This window comes from Bubalus kerabau, chromosome 1 (assembly GCF_029407905.1).
Source record: "Bubalus kerabau isolate K-KA32 ecotype Philippines breed swamp buffalo chromosome 1, PCC_UOA_SB_1v2, whole genome shotgun sequence".
NCBI lineage: Eukaryota > Metazoa > Chordata > Mammalia > Artiodactyla > Bovidae > Bubalus > Bubalus kerabau.
Window position 1 is genome coordinate 194,835,081 of NC_073624.1, and position 17,809 is coordinate 194,852,889.

The following is a 17,809-nucleotide window of genomic DNA, read 5'->3' on the forward strand; positions in this document are numbered from 1 at the left end:
GTAAACATTATTAACATTATTTTCATTTAAATATTCTTGATGAGTAAGCAAAACTTTAATGATTAATCTGCTATATTATAAGTTGAGCATTGACAATTACACAGGAGAAATCTCGTTGGTTGGTATCAATACCCTAACACAAGGGAGCATTCCCAGTTCAGACACACCTGGGGCAGGAACAGCATGGAACAGGAATTGACTCTGCAGAAGCTGAACAGTGGAAGAAGACACTGCAGGAATTTCCCTAAGGCTCCCATGACCATGATTTTTCATGTTTTTCATGAAGAGATGCTGGAAGCTAATAACTGAACCTTAGCAAATTTCTCTCCTTAAAACATTCTGAGCTACAACCCCCCTGGGTGAATGGCTGTAGGGATCCACCTGGCATGAGGTGACATCCTCTGACAATAGTCATTGTCCAGTGCCCTGAAAGGCAGGCCAGGGGAGAGGCGTCAGGGAGAGAATGCTCGGCTACGAGAGATGTTTCTGTCTGAGTCAGTCACAGTGTCATCAGCGCAGGCCTGAGTCACGTTCAGTCTTGGTCAGTTGAGCACACAAGGCCAGAAAAGAATCTAAATTTAGTCTAAAACTCTGCTAACTGCCACTGCAGATTAGCTTCTCTCTGCTGCTGCTGCTAAGTCGCTTCAGTCATGTCTGACTCTGTGCGACCTCATAGACGGCAGCCCACCAGTCTCCCCCGTCCCTGGGATTCTCCAGGCAAGAACACTGGAGTGGGTTGCCATTTCCTTCTCCAATGCATGAAAGTGACAAGTGAAGGTTAAGTCACTCAGTCGTGTCCGACTCTTCGCGACCCCATGGACTGAAGCCTACCAGGTTCCTCCATCCATGAGATTTTCTAGGCAAGAGTACTCCCTACCCCAGGACAAAAAATGGGGAAACTATTGTGGTTTTTATCCAGATCAGATCACTGCAAACCTCAAAGGGCTGGTGACCAGAATATATTATTCTGTGGTCTTTTCTCTAGGAGTTCTGGGCTTCAGGCTCTCAGATCTCAGATAGGTCTGAGTTTGTTGTTGTTCAGGCTGGCCATGGAGGGTGACTGGCCACTCTTCTTAATCAATAAGTCATTCCATAGTACGTGGGATGTGGATGGAGGAGATAACTGAGAGGATGGCAAGTGACTCTTTGAGGAAACGCTCCCGGCATTCTCAGATCCTTGACAACGGGCAGTGACAGGACCACGGCCATTGGTTTATGCACATGGATCCACAAGGCTGTTGTGGCAGGAGATGCTCATTAAGCTGTTCTCTAAGTGAAGACAGGGTAAAGTATAAATGAAATTTCCCCTGGAACTTCAGAGGGTCTCTCTTTCTCTCTCTCAGGGAAGACTTGTAGCAGAAAATGGGCAGTTCATTATCTGATTTGTTCATATGGTCATTAGCCTAAAAACCAGAAGACTGGGGCAAAATAAATATATATAAAATAATGCTGCTCAAAATATGGTCTAAAGATGGGCAGCAGAAGCATCTGAATCCAGCATTCCCTAGCAGCACATATTTTCAGGTCCTTTTCTAGGCATACAGAAAACTGTTCCAAAAAGTTTTCCGGATACTTCTCCATATACAAAGTTTAAGAAGAACTGTCCTAGGCCTATAGGAGAGGGGTCTAAAGTTTCGACTTCTGTTCACTCACAACTAGCCCAGCTTGCTTGTTTTTCTACCCTTAGTTTCCAGTTCTCTTATCCTGATCATATCTGATTAGGTCATCTGGTTATATATAAGAACTCAGTCTTACAATTTTTATCATCAGTGTAAATCAGAATTCTATTTATGGAAAACAACTCTATAGAGGCAGTAAAAATGCTGGTTCTTAGCCCTGTGACTTGTTTGCAGTGGAGAGACTATAGTTACAACTTTTGAAACATTTCTGTTCATTCGCAGAATAACAATGATATAAAATAAAGGATGAAAAAAGGTGGAAGACACTTACATAGGCTGCAAGTTGCTCCTGGGAAGCTTTTACTTCAGCTTGTAATTTCTCAATGCACTGAAAAGGGGTAGAGTTTAGAAACAAAGTGTGTAACTCTTCCTTTTACATATTCAAAGTGTTCCAGATGTAAATATGTACTGGTTCTCATATTTTACAAATGGGAGCATTATCTCAGCTAGATGTTTTGAATATCATCATTAAATAGATCATCGCTCCCATCTCTTTCTCTCTTCCACTCCATGGAAGAACCCATCAACAAAGTATATGAATATAGTAAAAACTAGGTCATGATTGGGAAAAATAATGTTTGCTTGATGTACTGAAGATAAAGTTAACCTATCTTATATCACATCATGTATACATACATGTGGGACCCAATGAATTGGTATCTGTCTTTGGAATATATGGATATATTTTAATGTGAAGATATATATACCTATATATCGATACAGATTATCTGTCTATCCATCCCTCTATCACAAAAGCAGATACAAAACAACATGGGTTGAACAAGAGATAAATTTACATAATGACACATATATAAATGTCCTAAGATTCAGAGATTGGTAACTTCTTATAAAGTAATTTATTAAAAGTCTATGAAAAAATGTTTTGATCAACTTCTTTCACTACCCAGAAAGAAGCTATTGCTTGATTAAGTTCAATTGAAAACTAAGAAGTATTTGTATAGTCAATATCACTTATAAAATAAATAGGATATTCACTTAATATGATTCAAAAGAATACATATCAAACTTAAAAATATCACCAAGAAAGTTTATTTTTGTATGTGAATATTCTATCAGGAAATACAGTTACATTGAGCAAACACAAAAACTGTGATTTACCATCTTGAACTTAAATATGAACTTCCAGCCCAGCCAGAAATGACTACAGGATTGTCAGCTCATATGTTTAGGTAACTTTTAAAATAAAGATTATTCTTCTTCTATGACATACCTGGTCTTTTGCAAGAACCATTTTTTTGTATGGTTCTCCACTGTCTTCCCTACAGTCCAGAGCTTCTAGCTTTTTCTCCAGCCAGGAAACTTGCTCAAGCAGCTTTGATTTTGTTCCTTCCGAGACTGCAAGCTGAAGAAATGTGCTTGTAAGGGTATGGAAGTACAATGACTTTTTTAAAGCTTCTTTTATTAAAGTCCAATTTACAAATGAATTGCCTTCCATCAATATCTATTAAATATGAAAATGGCTTTTGAAACATTCTCATAGATGACAAATGATTAGTAAAGAGAGATAAGGAAATAATTTTGATTTCATTTATTTTTAATAATAAAGATCTTTCTGGGCAAGAGATGAGACCACATAGTTAAAGCAGGCAGAGAGATGTCTAGTACAACAGTCTCAACACTCATCTTTCTTACGTTTCAACATTGTATTTTATTTGTACAGCTGAATCTGAAATCTGTATTGTGGTTTAGACAGGGTTCTTGAAACTTAACTCTTTGGAGGCTACCTGCTCAGTCACTCAGTCATGTCCAACCCTTTGTGACCCCATGGACTGTAGCCTTCCCACCAGGCTCCTCTGTCCATGGGATTTTCCAGGTAAGAATACTGAAGTGGGTTTCCATTTCCTACTCCAGGGGATCTTCCTGATCCAGGGATAGAACCCACATCTCCTGCACTGGCAGGTGGATTCTTTACCTCTGCGCCTGGGAAACCCCCAGAATACTAGCTAGTTATGCGTGCGTGCTCAGTCACTCAGTCATGTCCGACCCTTTGTGACCCCACGGGAGGCCACAGCTCTCTAGAAAGAGGAGGAATTCTGACTCCCTCCCTTGAATTTTTAGTATAGCTGTAAAGAATCTGCCTGCAGTGCAGGAGCAGTAGGCGATGCAGGTTCGATACCTGGGTTGGGAAGGTCTCCTGGAGGAGGGCCTGGCAACCCAGAGCAGTATTCTTTCCTGGAGAATCCCATGGACAGAGAAGCCTGGTAAGCTATAGTCCATGGGATCACAAACAGTCGGACACAACTGAAGCGACTTAGCAGCAGCAGCAGGATAGAAGGAGCTGAAGGGAAATGCAGGAATGTCTAGTTAAAATCAGATGATCAAGGGCTTTGGTTATTGTCATAGGCTTCTCTATCCATAGGATTTCCCAGGCAAGCATCCTGGAATGGGTTGCGTTTCCTTCTCCAGGAGAGATCTGTGCTAACCATAACCATAAAATGTCTCAAGGTGAGTGTTTTCCTGTTTGTAGCTTTCTCTTGAGGAGAGTGGTACTGGGATAATCCCTAGTCCCTTAGCTTCCCTGGAGAGTCCCTTGTGATTTTTCTTTCTAGCTCAGCAACAATTCTGAAAGAGTCCCTGGAAAGGGACATACAACTTTGTATTCATTCCAGATCTTGGGCTCTGAGGCATGGCTTATCTCTAAGTATCTTTTTCATATTCCAAGAATTATTGCAAAGCATACCATCTCATCTTGAAAAATGCAACAAATATTTAGAGACATTTACCAAATGGAGAGGCATTGAGAGGTTAGTCTGTCATGGAAATAAGTTGGGTACATCACGTATGCTGGTATCCATCCATCCATCCATGCACATAACCATTCACTCAACAAGTATTTGTCTAGTTGGCTCTCTGCAGCCATTGTGTTATATGCAGGGAATGATGAAAGCACAACAGGAGGGTCAGAAAGTGAAAGTTGCTCAGTCGTGTCCAACTCTGCGACCCCATGGACTATACAGTCCATAGAATTCTCCAGGCCAGAATAACGGAGTGGGTAGCCTTTCCCTTCTCCAGGGGATCTTCCCAACTTGAGGATCAAATCCAGGTCTCCCACATTGCAGGAGGATTTTTTTTTACCAGCTGAGCCACAAGGGTAGCCCAAGAATACTGGAGTGGGTAGCCTTTCCCGTCTCCAGGGGATCTTCCCAACCCAGGGATCGAACCCAGGTCTCCCACATTGCAGGCAGATTCTTTACCAGCTGAGTCACAAGGGAAGCCCAAAAGGGAGGGTCAGAGGGAGCACATGTGCCGTGAACTGTTGTCTTTGCCTTTCAGCTCTCAGTGACCTGGGAGGCCTGACGTACTCTGCATTAATACTAATACATCTAACTCTTGGGTGCATGATGGTTTGGAAATGTAATCTGATTTATCTGAGCACCCTTCCATTTTATCATAGTAGAGTGTAATGGCTGAAGACACAGACTCTGAGTCTTTGGGTAAAAGTCTCAGTTTGCTACTTGCTATCTTTGTGATTTGGACAAGTTGCTCAGACTCTCTGGGCTTGACTTTCCCACCTATAAATAGGAATGAGGATAAAAAGAGTAGTACTTATCTCGTGCATTTGTTTTGAGGTTTATACATGAGTCTACACAAGAGAAACACTTAAAACAATGCCTGGAATACATAAAACACTCAGTAGTTCCTATTATTATTTTTTCTACATCCTCTCGACTGCAGTAAGCATTCACATAGGTTTTATCCAAATATTCATTATTTATCAAATTATAAAATAAAGTGTCTGAAGATGTCACAGCCTCTACGAGCTGGTTACCCTAAACTCAATTTATATTTGGTTTGCTCACTTCCTGTAACCACTCTAGTCTTCAGGGAAAAGTCCTCTCTAAGTCTGATGTATTTTTTAAATCTCAAATATATTTTTTCTCAGTCTGTCCCATTTTGTTCCCATATCCTGAATGTTTGATCCAGTCACCATTTGGTTATCTTTCTTTTAAATCTATCTCCTATTGTTTTTAGGCCTTTATTCATTTACTCAATAGATAGTCATGTATTCACTCATTGCTAAATAAATATGTTGGATCTTTATTATATGTAAGCTTTGGAGGTAAAAAATAAAGGTGATATTGTCTATATTTTCACAATTTACTCAGAAAAGCAGACAATTTAAAAACTATTCCATAATGTGAAAGTGTATGCTAAGTCACTTCAGTCGTGTCCGACTCTGTGCAACCCCATAGACGGCAGCCCACCAGGCTCCCCCGTCCCTGGGATTCTCCAGGCAAGAACACTGGAGTGGGTTGCCATTTCCTCCTCCAATGCATGAAAGTGAAAGTGAAGTCGCTCAGTCATGTCCGACCCTCAGCGACCCCATGGACTGCAGCCTTCCAGGCTCCTCCATCCATGGGATTTTCCAGGCAAGAGTACTGGAGTGGGGTGCCATTGCCTTCTCTGTGAAAGTGTATAGATAAGTAATAATATTAGTACTACTTAAATGCTTACTGGGTACTTAGTACATATCAGATATTCTGAGAACCTTTTGTTTTCATATTTATTTCAGTTTAGCTTCATATTCATTTTACAGATAAGGAAATTCAGTAAGGTTGCATAACTTGTCTAAGGACATAGATAGTAAATATTGGAACCCAAGTGTTCAGTAGTGGACATTAGGTGTGACTCCCTAAGCCCAAGTCTGACCCCAGAAATGGGGCCTGATAATCATGACAATCCCATTCTCTTTTCTTCCATCCATTTTCCTCCCATTGGTTTAGGAATCAAGGCCTAAGCCAATCAGATCCTGGATCTTCTCTGGCAACAGTTAATGTGTAGGAAATATGACCTAGTTTGTACCACCCACGCTGGCCAGGAGGAACTCTAATGATTTGGAGAAGCACTTTCTCTTATCCACAGACATGAATGCTACCATAGCCATCCTACAAACATCCAGGAAAGCGGTTATATGACAAAGCCACTCTCTGGATGGAAGTGTGGACAACAGAACAAACCTGGGCCTTGTTGACACTACTGAAATGTTTCTTCAATTAATTTTGAAGCATCTCCTACCTTGGGACTTAGCTTTAGTGAGTTTATAAGTTTCCTTATTGATTAGACATTGAGTTTTCTCTTATTTGCTACCATAAGCATTCTGCTGATAAATTGTCTGATTCCAAAATTGCATAATCATGACCTTATTAAGTGTGTAAGATCTATGGAAAAATAGCAACTAACATTTGTTTGGTAGCTACAGCATACCACACATTTTGTTTATATTGTTGTTGTTGTGACTATTTTAAAGATTGGAAGTTAGGTGCTTTTAGGGGCTTTCCCAGAGCTAATAAGAACAGGTTGGATTGGGATCTACATTGGTCTGTTTCCCACTTTGGGTTCTATAGTAAATCCAAACCCTAACTCTGAGACTGCCTGCAAAGATGAGATCTATGATTTTCCCCCGATCATGTGTCTTTCAGCACATTTTCTCTGTGTGTTCACTTATTTACATGAAGGAAATTTATTTTCCTTTTTCCTAAGACTTGAGAAAAGTCTGTCCTGCCATCTCAGTCCCTTTTTATATACACACCAACCCCATCTCTTTGCTCTCCTCTTATAATAAATTTGTCTGAATATCCCTTTGGCTCAAATATGTTTAGCTCAGATTCAGCTTATCTCTAACAAATCTTGACATGGAATCACAATATCTATATTTTAGGCCTGACCCCACAACCCTCTGATGTTATGACCTATGAGCCCATAATAAAATTTTACTATGTCACTTTGCTATGTTTTTTACAGGGTAGTTCTCCAGTCATATGTATTCTAACTAGGTTGTAAATTTCCCAGAAGGATGGATGGGGAGAATTCTATCAAAACTTATAACAAAATTCAGTCAAATTGGCCAGAAATAATATTTGCTAAAAACATTCCATTTATTCACTTTTTAAATGATGTTTTCTTTATCATATGTTTCATAATCTCACAAAAGCAGGATAAAGGGATCTTATTATCTCTGCCTCATGTGGATACATTGAGGCAGGAACTTATGTTGGATTGCATTATAATGATGAAGCTGTTTATTAGCATAAGACTACTGATACTGCCCCAGCCCTTTTGAAAATGACCTATCAGATAAGACTGATAATCCAAAAGGGAAGAACAGAAAAAATGAAAGAAAAGAAAATGAAATAACATAATTATATATCTAAATATTTTTAAAGTACTGAATAAAAGAATATACTCTATTACTGAGTTGCAGGATAATAGCTACCATTTTGAATTCACTCCATTGTTTTGATTGGAGTTTTAGAACTTTTCAAAATTTAATTTTCAATTCAGGAAGCTCTTAGGAATGCTGCTTAAATTCAAATTCAAATTATAGGATAGAAAACAAGGTATCAAAGAAAGTAAGAGGAAATCTAAGTTAGTAGCTGCAAGATATCTCTATTGAATTTAAAAACTCTAGGGGCCTTGGGCACTACTTCCTTTTTATTGCTTTTGTTTTTTCTTTTTTCATAGGAACTGCTTAGTTTTATAGTTACTTGTTTGAAAGAGAATAAAGATAAAAGCTCAGTTCAACTTAGTATCAGATATCCGCTTATAAAGAGAGAGTATAAATGCATTATTCTTTAAATAATCAATTTCTATATTTCCTAACCAGCTATCTGTGTTGGAACATATGGTTCACATGATGTTGGGAGGCTAATATTCTTCCTTTGATTTTTGAAAAGTTGGCCCCTTCCCCTCTGCCTGATTCTAACAAATTTAGGCGGAGGAGATGATTTTAAAAGCATGAACAACATTTGTCATTAGAATTATGTAAAACAAAGGAACAACTTTCATATTACACATTTGAGGCTGTATAAATCCACTAAAATATTCAACTTTAATATATACCTCGGTATTCAATAGAAGATCATCATAAATGTAATGCAATATCATTAAAAGTCAAAGGAAGATTAACTGTATTCATTGCACAGCTTGTTGATGCAGTCAAGAAAGTGTGTTGATACATTTCATATTAATATTCAAGATGAAAGTAAAAAAAATGACTTGCACTTCAAAATCATGGCAGATTAAGAAGCTCTAGGAATTGGTTCTCCCACTTAAATAATTTTTGAGCTGGCAAGAACTGTCAGAACCAACCATTTATTAGCATTGGATTCTAGTGGAATACTTTCAGTATCTAGGAAAGCGCTGGATGAACAAAGATGCTGGCATTCAAGGAAATCTCTGTAAGGTCATTGGCTAACTGCAGAGGCAATGGAATTGGAAACTTTAGTAACCACACGAGACAAAAATTACAGTCTCTGCAAAATTAGTTTGGAAAAGTAACTAAACAAACATATAAACTGTAGAGGAGGGAAGAATTGTATATGGTCTTGGGGAGGGAGAAAGAATCTGACTTCCAGAGTTACTGAATTATAATATTCAAAATGTCTAGTTCTCAACAAACAAGTAAAAAGATCACCAAGTAAAGTATAACTCATTTATTGGAAAAAAATCAATTGATAAAAACTATCCACGAAGAAGCCTAGACATTGAACTTTTGGACTTAATAAATGAATACTTTAAAATAAGTGTCTTAAATATCCTCAAAGAGCTGAAAGAAACCATGGACAAAGAAGTAAAGGAAATAAGAATGATACATATACAGGTAGAAAATATATAAATGGATAAAAATTATAAAAAGTAAGTAGAAATTCTGAACTTAGGAAACAAAATAGTTGAAAAATTACTGAAACGTTTCAGTAGCAGATATAAGCTAGAAGATGACAGAATCAAGTAAACTTGAAGACGGGACAACTGAAATTACCTGATGTAAGCAGCAGGAAGAAAAAGGAATACAGAGAAGTGATCAGAGCCTAAGAGATTTATGGACACTATGGAAAGCTACCGAGTATACCAATATACACATTATAGAAGCAAATAGCTGAAGAAGATGCAGAAAAGGAAAAGGGAATTAAAATGGTACAGAAAAATCAAGCACAAAAGAAAGCAGCATAGAGGAAGTGAGTAACAAATAGATGTAAAATACAGAGAAAACAAATAGCAAAATGGCAGAATTATGTCCTTTATTATCAGTAGTATTTTAAAAGTAAATGGATTAGACCCAGCAAATGAAAGACAGTGACTAGAGAAATGAATTAAGAAATGTGATCCAAGTATACACCACTTATAATAGAGTAACTTCCACCTCTAAGAAACAAATAGTGAAAGGAAAAAAAGATATTCCATGCACATAGTAGCCAAAAGAGAGCTGGCATGGCTGTACTAATATCAGAGAACATCAAATAGATGATGCCAAGTCAAATTTTTACAGAATACAGGGATATAATGATGAAAGAGTTAATTTATCAAAATTATAAATATACATCAAACAATAGACCCCCCATATATGAAACCATTAACAGAATTTAAGGGAGAAATAAATGGTAATAAATAGTCATAGAGTAGAGACTTCAATATCCTACTTTTAATAATGGATAGAAAATGTACGCAAAAGATCAAGAGCAAATAGAATCAATCAACACTACAAATAAGGTAGATCTAACAGACGTATTCAGGATAATCCATCCAACAATAGAATACACAGTCTTCTCAAGTGCTCAAGGCACATTCTCCAGGATAGACCATATATATTAGGCCACAAAATAATTCTAAATAAGTTTAAAAGGATTGAAATTATACAAAGTAACTTCTCCAATCACAATGGAATAAATCTAGAAATTAATGACAAAAGGAAAACTGAGAAATTTGAAAATAAATGGAAATAGCACATTCTTACAGAATCAAAGGGTCAAAGAAAAAAATAACAAGGGAAATTAAATATCTGGAGATAAATAGAAAAACAGAAGAAGAACATACCAAGACTTAGAGGATGCAGTGAAGACAGTGCCAGAGGGAAACCTATAGATGAAACATGTATATTAAAAAAGGAGAACTGTTTTTTTTTGTTTTTTTTTTTTACCTCAACAGCTCCATTTATTATTTGTAAGCATATATTTTTCACAAAAGTTTTAAGGGCAAGACATTTTTCCTTATTTTTTAACCAAGTTTTATATTTGCATCATAAGTGCATTTTCCCCCTTGGCTCAAACTCCACATGAAATTTATTTATTTATTTAATTTTATTTATTTTTTAAATATAAATTTATTTTAATTGGAGGTTAATTACTTTACAATATTGTATTGGTTTTGCCATACATCAACATGAATCTGCCACAGGTATACACGTGTTCCCCATCTTGAACCCCCCTCCCTCCTCCCTCCCCATACCATCCCTCTGGGTCATCTCAGTGCACCAGCCCCAAGCATCCAGTATCATGCATCGAATCTGGACTGGTGACTCATTTCATATATGATATTATACATGTTTCAATGCCATTCTCCCAAATCATCCCACCCTCTCCCTGAGTCCAAAAGACTGCTCTATACATCTGTGTCTCTTTTGCTGTCTCTCATACAGGGTTATCATTACCATCTTTCTAAATTCCATATATATGTGTTAGTATACTGTATTGATGTTTTTCTTTCTGGCTTACTTCACTCTGTATAATAGGCTCCAGTTTCATCCACCTCATTAGAACTGATTCAAATGTATTCTTTTCAATGGCTGAGTAATACTCCATGTGTATATGTACCACAGCTTTCTTATCCATTCATCTGCTGATGGACATCTAGGTTGTTTCCATGTCCTGGCTATTATAAACAGTGCTGTGATGAACATTGGGGTACACGTGTCTTTCAATTCTGATTTCCTTGGTGTGTATGCCCAGCAGTGGGATTGCTGGGTCATAAGGCAGTTCTATTTACAGTTTTTTAAGGAATCTCCACACTGTTCTCCATAGTGGCTGTACTAGTTTGCATTCCCATCAATAGAGTAAGAGGGTTCCCTTTTCTTCACATCCTCTCCAGCATTTATTGCTTGTAGACTTTTGGATTGCAGCCATTCTGACTGGCGTGAAATGTTACCTCATAGTGGTTTTGATTTGCATTTCTCTGATAATGAGTAATGTTGAGCATCTTTTCATGTGTTTGTTAGCCATCTGTATGTCTTCTTTGGAGAAATGTCTATTTAGTTCTTTGGCCCATTTTTTGATTGGGTCATTTATTTTTCTGGAGTTGAGCTGTAGGAGTTGCTTGTATATTTTTGAGATTAGTTGTTTGTCTGTTGCTTCATTTGCTATTATTTTCTCCCATTCTGAAGGCTGTCTTTTCACCTTGCTTATAGTTTCCTTTGTTGTGCAGAAGCTTTTAAGTTTAATGAGGTCCCATTTGTTTATTTTTGCTTTTATTTCCAATATTCTGGGAGGTGGGTCATAGAGGATCCTGCTGTGATGTATGTCGGAGAGTGTTTTGCCTATGTTCTCCTCTAGGAGTTTTATAGTTCTGGTCTTACATTTAGATCTTTAATCAATTTTGAGTTTATTTTTGTGTATGGTGTTAGAAAGTGTTCTAGTTTCATTCTTTTACAAGTGGTTGACCAGTTTTCCCAGCACCACTTGTTAAAGAGATTGTCTTTATTCCATTGTATCTTCTTGCCTCCTTTGTCAAAGATAAGGTGTCCATATGTGCGTGGATTTATCTCTGGGCTTTCTATTTTGTTCCATTGATCTATATTTCTGTCTTTGTGCCAGTACCATACTGTCTTGATGACTGTGGCTTTGTAGTAGAGCCTGAAGTCAGGCAGGTTGATTCCTCCAGTTCCATTCTTCTTTCTCAAGATTGCTTTGGCTATTCGAGGTTTTTTGTATTTCCATATAAATTGTGAAATTATTTGTTCTAGCTCTGTGAAGAATACCATTGGTAGCTTGATAGGGATTGCATTGAATGTATAGATTGCTTTGGGTAGTATACTCATTTTCACTATATTGATTCTTCCAATCCATGAACATGGTATATTTCTCCATCTGTTAGTGTCCTCTTTGGTTTCTTTCACCAATGTTTAAAAAAAAAAAAAGGAGAACTATGTCAAATCAGCAACCTAACTTCATACCTTGAAGAAAAAGAGAAAACTAAATCCAGAGTCAACAGAAGGAAATAATAAATATTAAGTCAGAGATAAAACAGAATGCAAAAACATCAATGAAACCAAAACATTGGTTCTTGGAAGTGATCAACAAAGTTGACAAATCTTTAATTATATTCACAAAAAATAAAGAAAAGAAAAAAATAACTAAAAACAAGTAAAACTAGGGAAATTACTACCAGCCTTAAAGAAATTTGAAAGATTATGAGTGAATACTATGAATAATTGGATGCAAACCAACTATATTATCTAGATGAAATGAACAAATTCCTAGGAAGACATAAATTGCCAAAACCGATTCAAGAAAATTTGAAAATCTCAATAGACCTGTAGCAAGTAAAGAGATTGAATCTTTAATCAACATCTTTCAACCAAGTCCAAGATCAGATGGCTTCACTGTGGATTCATCAAACATTTTAAGAACAGTAAACACTAATTTCACACAAACTCATTTAAAAACCAGAAAAGTAGACTACTTCCTAATACATTACCCTAATATCAAAGTCACACACAGATACTGTTAAAAAAAAGTATAAATCCATATTACCTAAGAATATAGATGCAAAACTCCTCAGCAAAATAGTAGCAAACTAGATCCAAAAGGACATTCATTACAAAGAGTATGCATCATGAATAAGTGGAATTTATCACAAGGATGCTAAGGCAGACCAACATTAAAAAATCCATGATTACTACAACATAACACATTAATAGAATAAATGAAAAATACAATATGTTCATGTCAATAGATGCAGAAAATTATTTGATAGAATTCATGATATGATAGAAGCACTCAGCAAACTAGGAATAGAAGAAAGCCTTCTCAATGTGATAAAGGGTGTTTATGAAAAAACCCACAACTAACATCATATTTAGTGTTGAAAAATGGAAAGCTTTCCCCTTAAGATCAAGAACAAGACAAGAAAGCCTGCTTTCTCCACCAAAATAAGCCAAATAAGACCAAATAAGCCAGAAAAAGAAAAAAAAAATCTGAACTGTAAATTAGAAATAAAACTATTTCCGTATGAAGATGACATGATTCTGTATATAGAAAATTTCAAACAATCCTCAAGAAAAACTACTAGAGCTGATAAATGAATCTAGTAGAGTTTCAGGGTATAAGATAAACATATAAAAATTAATTTGAGTTATTATACACCTTGGAAGGAAAGTTATGACCAACCTAGATAGCATATTCAAAAGCAGAGACATTACTTTGCCAACAAAGGTCCGTCTAGTCAAGGCTATGGTTTTTCCTGTGGTCATGTATGGATGTGAGAGTTGGACTGTGAAGAAGGATGAATGCCGAAGAATTGATGCTTTTGAACTGTGGTGTTGGAGAAGACTCTTGAGAGTCCCTTGGACTGCAAGGAGATCCAACCAGTCCATTCTGAAGGAGATCAGCCCTGGGATTTCTTTGGAAGGAATGATGCGAAAGCTGAAACTCCAGCTTTGGAGTTTCACTGGAGTTTCATTTTACTTTGGCCACCTCATGAGAAGAGTTGACTCATTGGAAAAGACTCTGATGCTGGGAGGGATTGGGGGCAGGAGGAGAAGGTGACGACAGAGGATGAGATGGCTGGATGGCATCACTGACTCGATGGACGTGAGTCTGAGTGAACTCCAGGAGTTGGTGATGGACAGGGAGGCCTGGCGTGCTGCGATTCATGGGGTCACAAAGAGTCAGACACGACTGAGCGACTGAACTGAACACCTATGTTTTGAAATGTAGACTAATTATTATTCAGGTGTAGTGAGGTTAACAGATCTGGAGTTGATCACCATTGGAAAGATAGTCTGTTACAGTCCCAAAGAGGAGGGGCATGACACACCATGAGGAGGGTAACGATATAGAGGGGACATATATGAACTAAAGGGTCAGTCAGGAGTAGAGGAAGCAAGGGGAAAATGTGGATGGGAACATTGATTGTAGCTTCCATGGGAAGGAACACATGAGTAAAGATAATCAGGGTTAGGATTAGCTAGTTTGGATAATTTCAGTGGGCTCCGGAACATTGAGGTTGTCCCTACTTGTATGGTACCTGTACCTGGGGTGATTAGAGCAGAGGAATAGTGGCAAATTTCACTACTGTTTATGGGTATTCACCAGAGCAAGGTAGTTTTCAACAGAATTAAACCAATGACCAAGAAAAAAATTCTTGTACACAAAGCCATATCTGAATTAGTTTGAAAAGAGAAAAAGTAACTATTAGGAATAACTTATTGCGAAAATGAAAAAATGAAACAACCTGTTGTGAAACCATGGCTTAACTAAAGATGTTTAGCCTAGTGCATATTTATTTGCAGTTTTACAAGATGTCTCTAATATTTCATTTCCTTCCCATTTTGTTATTGATATGTGGCACTATAAATCTGCTTTTGCAGTTGTGATTAATGATTGTGTGAATAAAATTGGGCACTTCCTAATTTAAAAAAACTCAAACATAATCAGTCATTAATTAAGGAAATGCAGATAAAAACCACAATGAGATTTCACTTCACAGCCACTATTATGGCTATTTTTTTTTTAATTTATATTGGAGTATTTGATCAACAATGTTGTCTTAGTTTCAGTTGTACAGCAAAGTGGTTCAGTTATACATATACATGTATCTATTCTTTTTCAAGTTCTTTTCCCATTTAGGTTATTACAAGATATTGGGCAGAGTTCTCTGTATGGAAGGTCCTTGTTGCTTATCTGTTTCAAATATAGCATGCGTATAGATCTGTGATTTAAAAAATAGAAAGTACTGGTAAAGATGTAGAGAAATAAGAATCCTTGTATGTTGATGGTGTAGATGTTCTGGGAAACAGTTTTGTGATTCTTCAAAGAGCTAAAAATATAATTACTATTATATGGATTATATGGTCCAACAATTTCACTCCTAGGGTATGTAGGTACCAAAAAGAAATGAAAGCATATATCCACACAGAAACTTGTATACCGATGTTCATTGCAGCATTATTTTTAATAGTTAAAAGGTAGAAACCAAATATCTGTTAACAAATGAATAAACAAATTGTGTTGTATACATACAATGAAAAATATTATTTAATCATAAAAAGGAATGCATTATTGATACTTGCTACAACTTGAATGAATATGGAAAAGATTTTGCTAACAGGAGGAAACCAGACACAAAAGATCACATGTTGTATGATTCCTTTCGTAGGAAATACTCAGAATAGATAAGCCCATAGAGACAGAAGCAGATTAGTGGTTGGTTGTCAGGGGATGGGTAGAAGGGATTATGGGGAATCATTACTTAATGGGTAGGAAGTAATTCTTCTTCTGGGATGGAGAAAAATGTTGAAACTCAAGACAGGTTGTGGTTATACAACATTGTGAACACACTAAATGCCACTGAACTGTATCCATTTAAAAATGGTTAATTGTATTTATGTGAATTTCACCTCCTTTAAAAGAAAATGACTTTCTGGTTAGCTCTCAATGGTTAAGAAAATTGTCATCATTATGTCCATTTCACTGAATGTTATTAGGGAAAAAAAAAAACAAAATTGGATTGGTTCAATTTTGGATGAAAGAACTCAAAGTTCACATAGGTACTCAATACTCCTCTGACATCAAAATACTATATTTTCCTATTGGGAAATATGCATTCTTCCTCTCTGAGAAAACTATTATTCTCCACTCTTTCCTCAAATATCATTTCATACTTTCTTTCTCATCAAAATTCCACCTTCATCCCAAATGATCACCTCATCAATAATTCACTGAAAAAAATAGAGGCTGCCAGATGGCTATTCCCTCACTTTCTCATCAGCCAATATATAAACCTTCCTGCAGCAGACTCTACTAATCTCTTTCCCAATGACCATCTCCCCATTTATCCCTTTCTACCAGACACCCAATTTGGATTAGCCAGCAGCCATGTGTTTAGGGAAGCTTGGTCTTGTCCATTTCCAGCAAATGAATCACTGTTGCTCAGCCAGCCCTGTTGGGCTCCGTTCCCAGGTATAAAAGATTATTTTAGGCATGAGCCTGCAATCCAGTAGAGGCCCCTGGAGCCTTGAGGAAAAGGCTCTTGACCAGATTTTTTTTAAAGATATACAGAAGGAAGAACATCTCTTTTTTTGCAGGATGTTCTGACTGCATATAATGCTTGGAATTGTTGCAGTTACTGTGTAAGACAGTCAACACTGAGGATGGGAGAGCAAAGGATGGGTAACACCTGTGTTTTTGTTGACATTCTTGAGTTGTTGAATTAGCAAATGCTGGAACTGCTCCATCTCTGGACTTACTCTTATGTGCGATGATAGCTGGCCTTAACATATTACTTTAATTGGGTTTCTGTTGAAGGAAAAAGCACCCTTACTTAACAAATGGAGAAGCTTTGTTCTATCAAAGGCCAGTCCTTTCACTTGGCTTTGAATCTCATCTTCTCTAATCTGTCAAAAGCCTTTGCTCTTGTAATTTCCACAGCCTCCCAGTCCCCTTCCATTTCTGCATGCTCTTTCTCACTATTACCCTTTCTGGATGATTCTGTTCAGTGTATAAACATGTCATAATAACTTCGATAAACAAAAGCTGTCTGTTGAACTCTCCCCCAGCTCCTCCTCTAATCATCATCCCATTTCTATGCTGCTTTTCCCACTCAAGCTTCTTAAGATGATTGTCTTCCCACACCATTGTCACTTTCTTACAGTCTTCTCACTCTTTTTTATTTTCTGAAGGAAAAAAAAAAATTATTGGCTTATATAACTGGGGAATCAGTAGATTTCTGTTTCACTCGCAACTTCCACAGACTCCAGAGAAATCATAGTGCTCTCTTTTTACCTCTGCATCTTGGTACTGTTCCTATGTGTTGGCTTCATGATTTCCCAGGGCAGACAAGCCTTCTTCACACATTGGGGAAGACGCTACCTGTCACCTTCCAGGTTCCAATAGTAAAACAGTGTGTCCTCCAATAACAAGATGAAAAAGAACTGTATTTGCCCTACCTGTGTTCATATGGCCACTCCTGGGTGGATCTTTATGGTCAGGAAAATGGGATCTCATAATTGATTGGACCTAAGTCATGTGCTTCAATCCCATTCCTTCTAGTAAGGAATATTGTGGTTGACGGTCCCAGGATTATTAGAAGATTGGAGCCCGAAGGAACTATTCTCCAGA

At 37.2% G+C, this 17,809-nt stretch overlaps 1 protein-coding gene across 1 annotated transcript in view; it reads right to left on the minus strand.

Moving 5' to 3' along the window:
- The window catches only part of CCDC192 (coiled-coil domain containing 192), a 181,991-nt gene that overhangs the window by 145,388 nt on the left and 18,794 nt on the right, over nucleotides 1-17,809 (minus strand). The window contains exons 3-4 of the mRNA XM_055543920.1: nucleotides 2,911-3,042; nucleotides 1,951-2,007 (exon numbers count right to left, since the gene is read on the minus strand). Of these exons, the coding sequence (XP_055399895.1) occupies nucleotides 1,951-2,007; nucleotides 2,911-3,042 (189 nt within the window). The remainder of the gene's footprint in view (nucleotides 1-1,950; nucleotides 2,008-2,910; nucleotides 3,043-17,809) is intronic.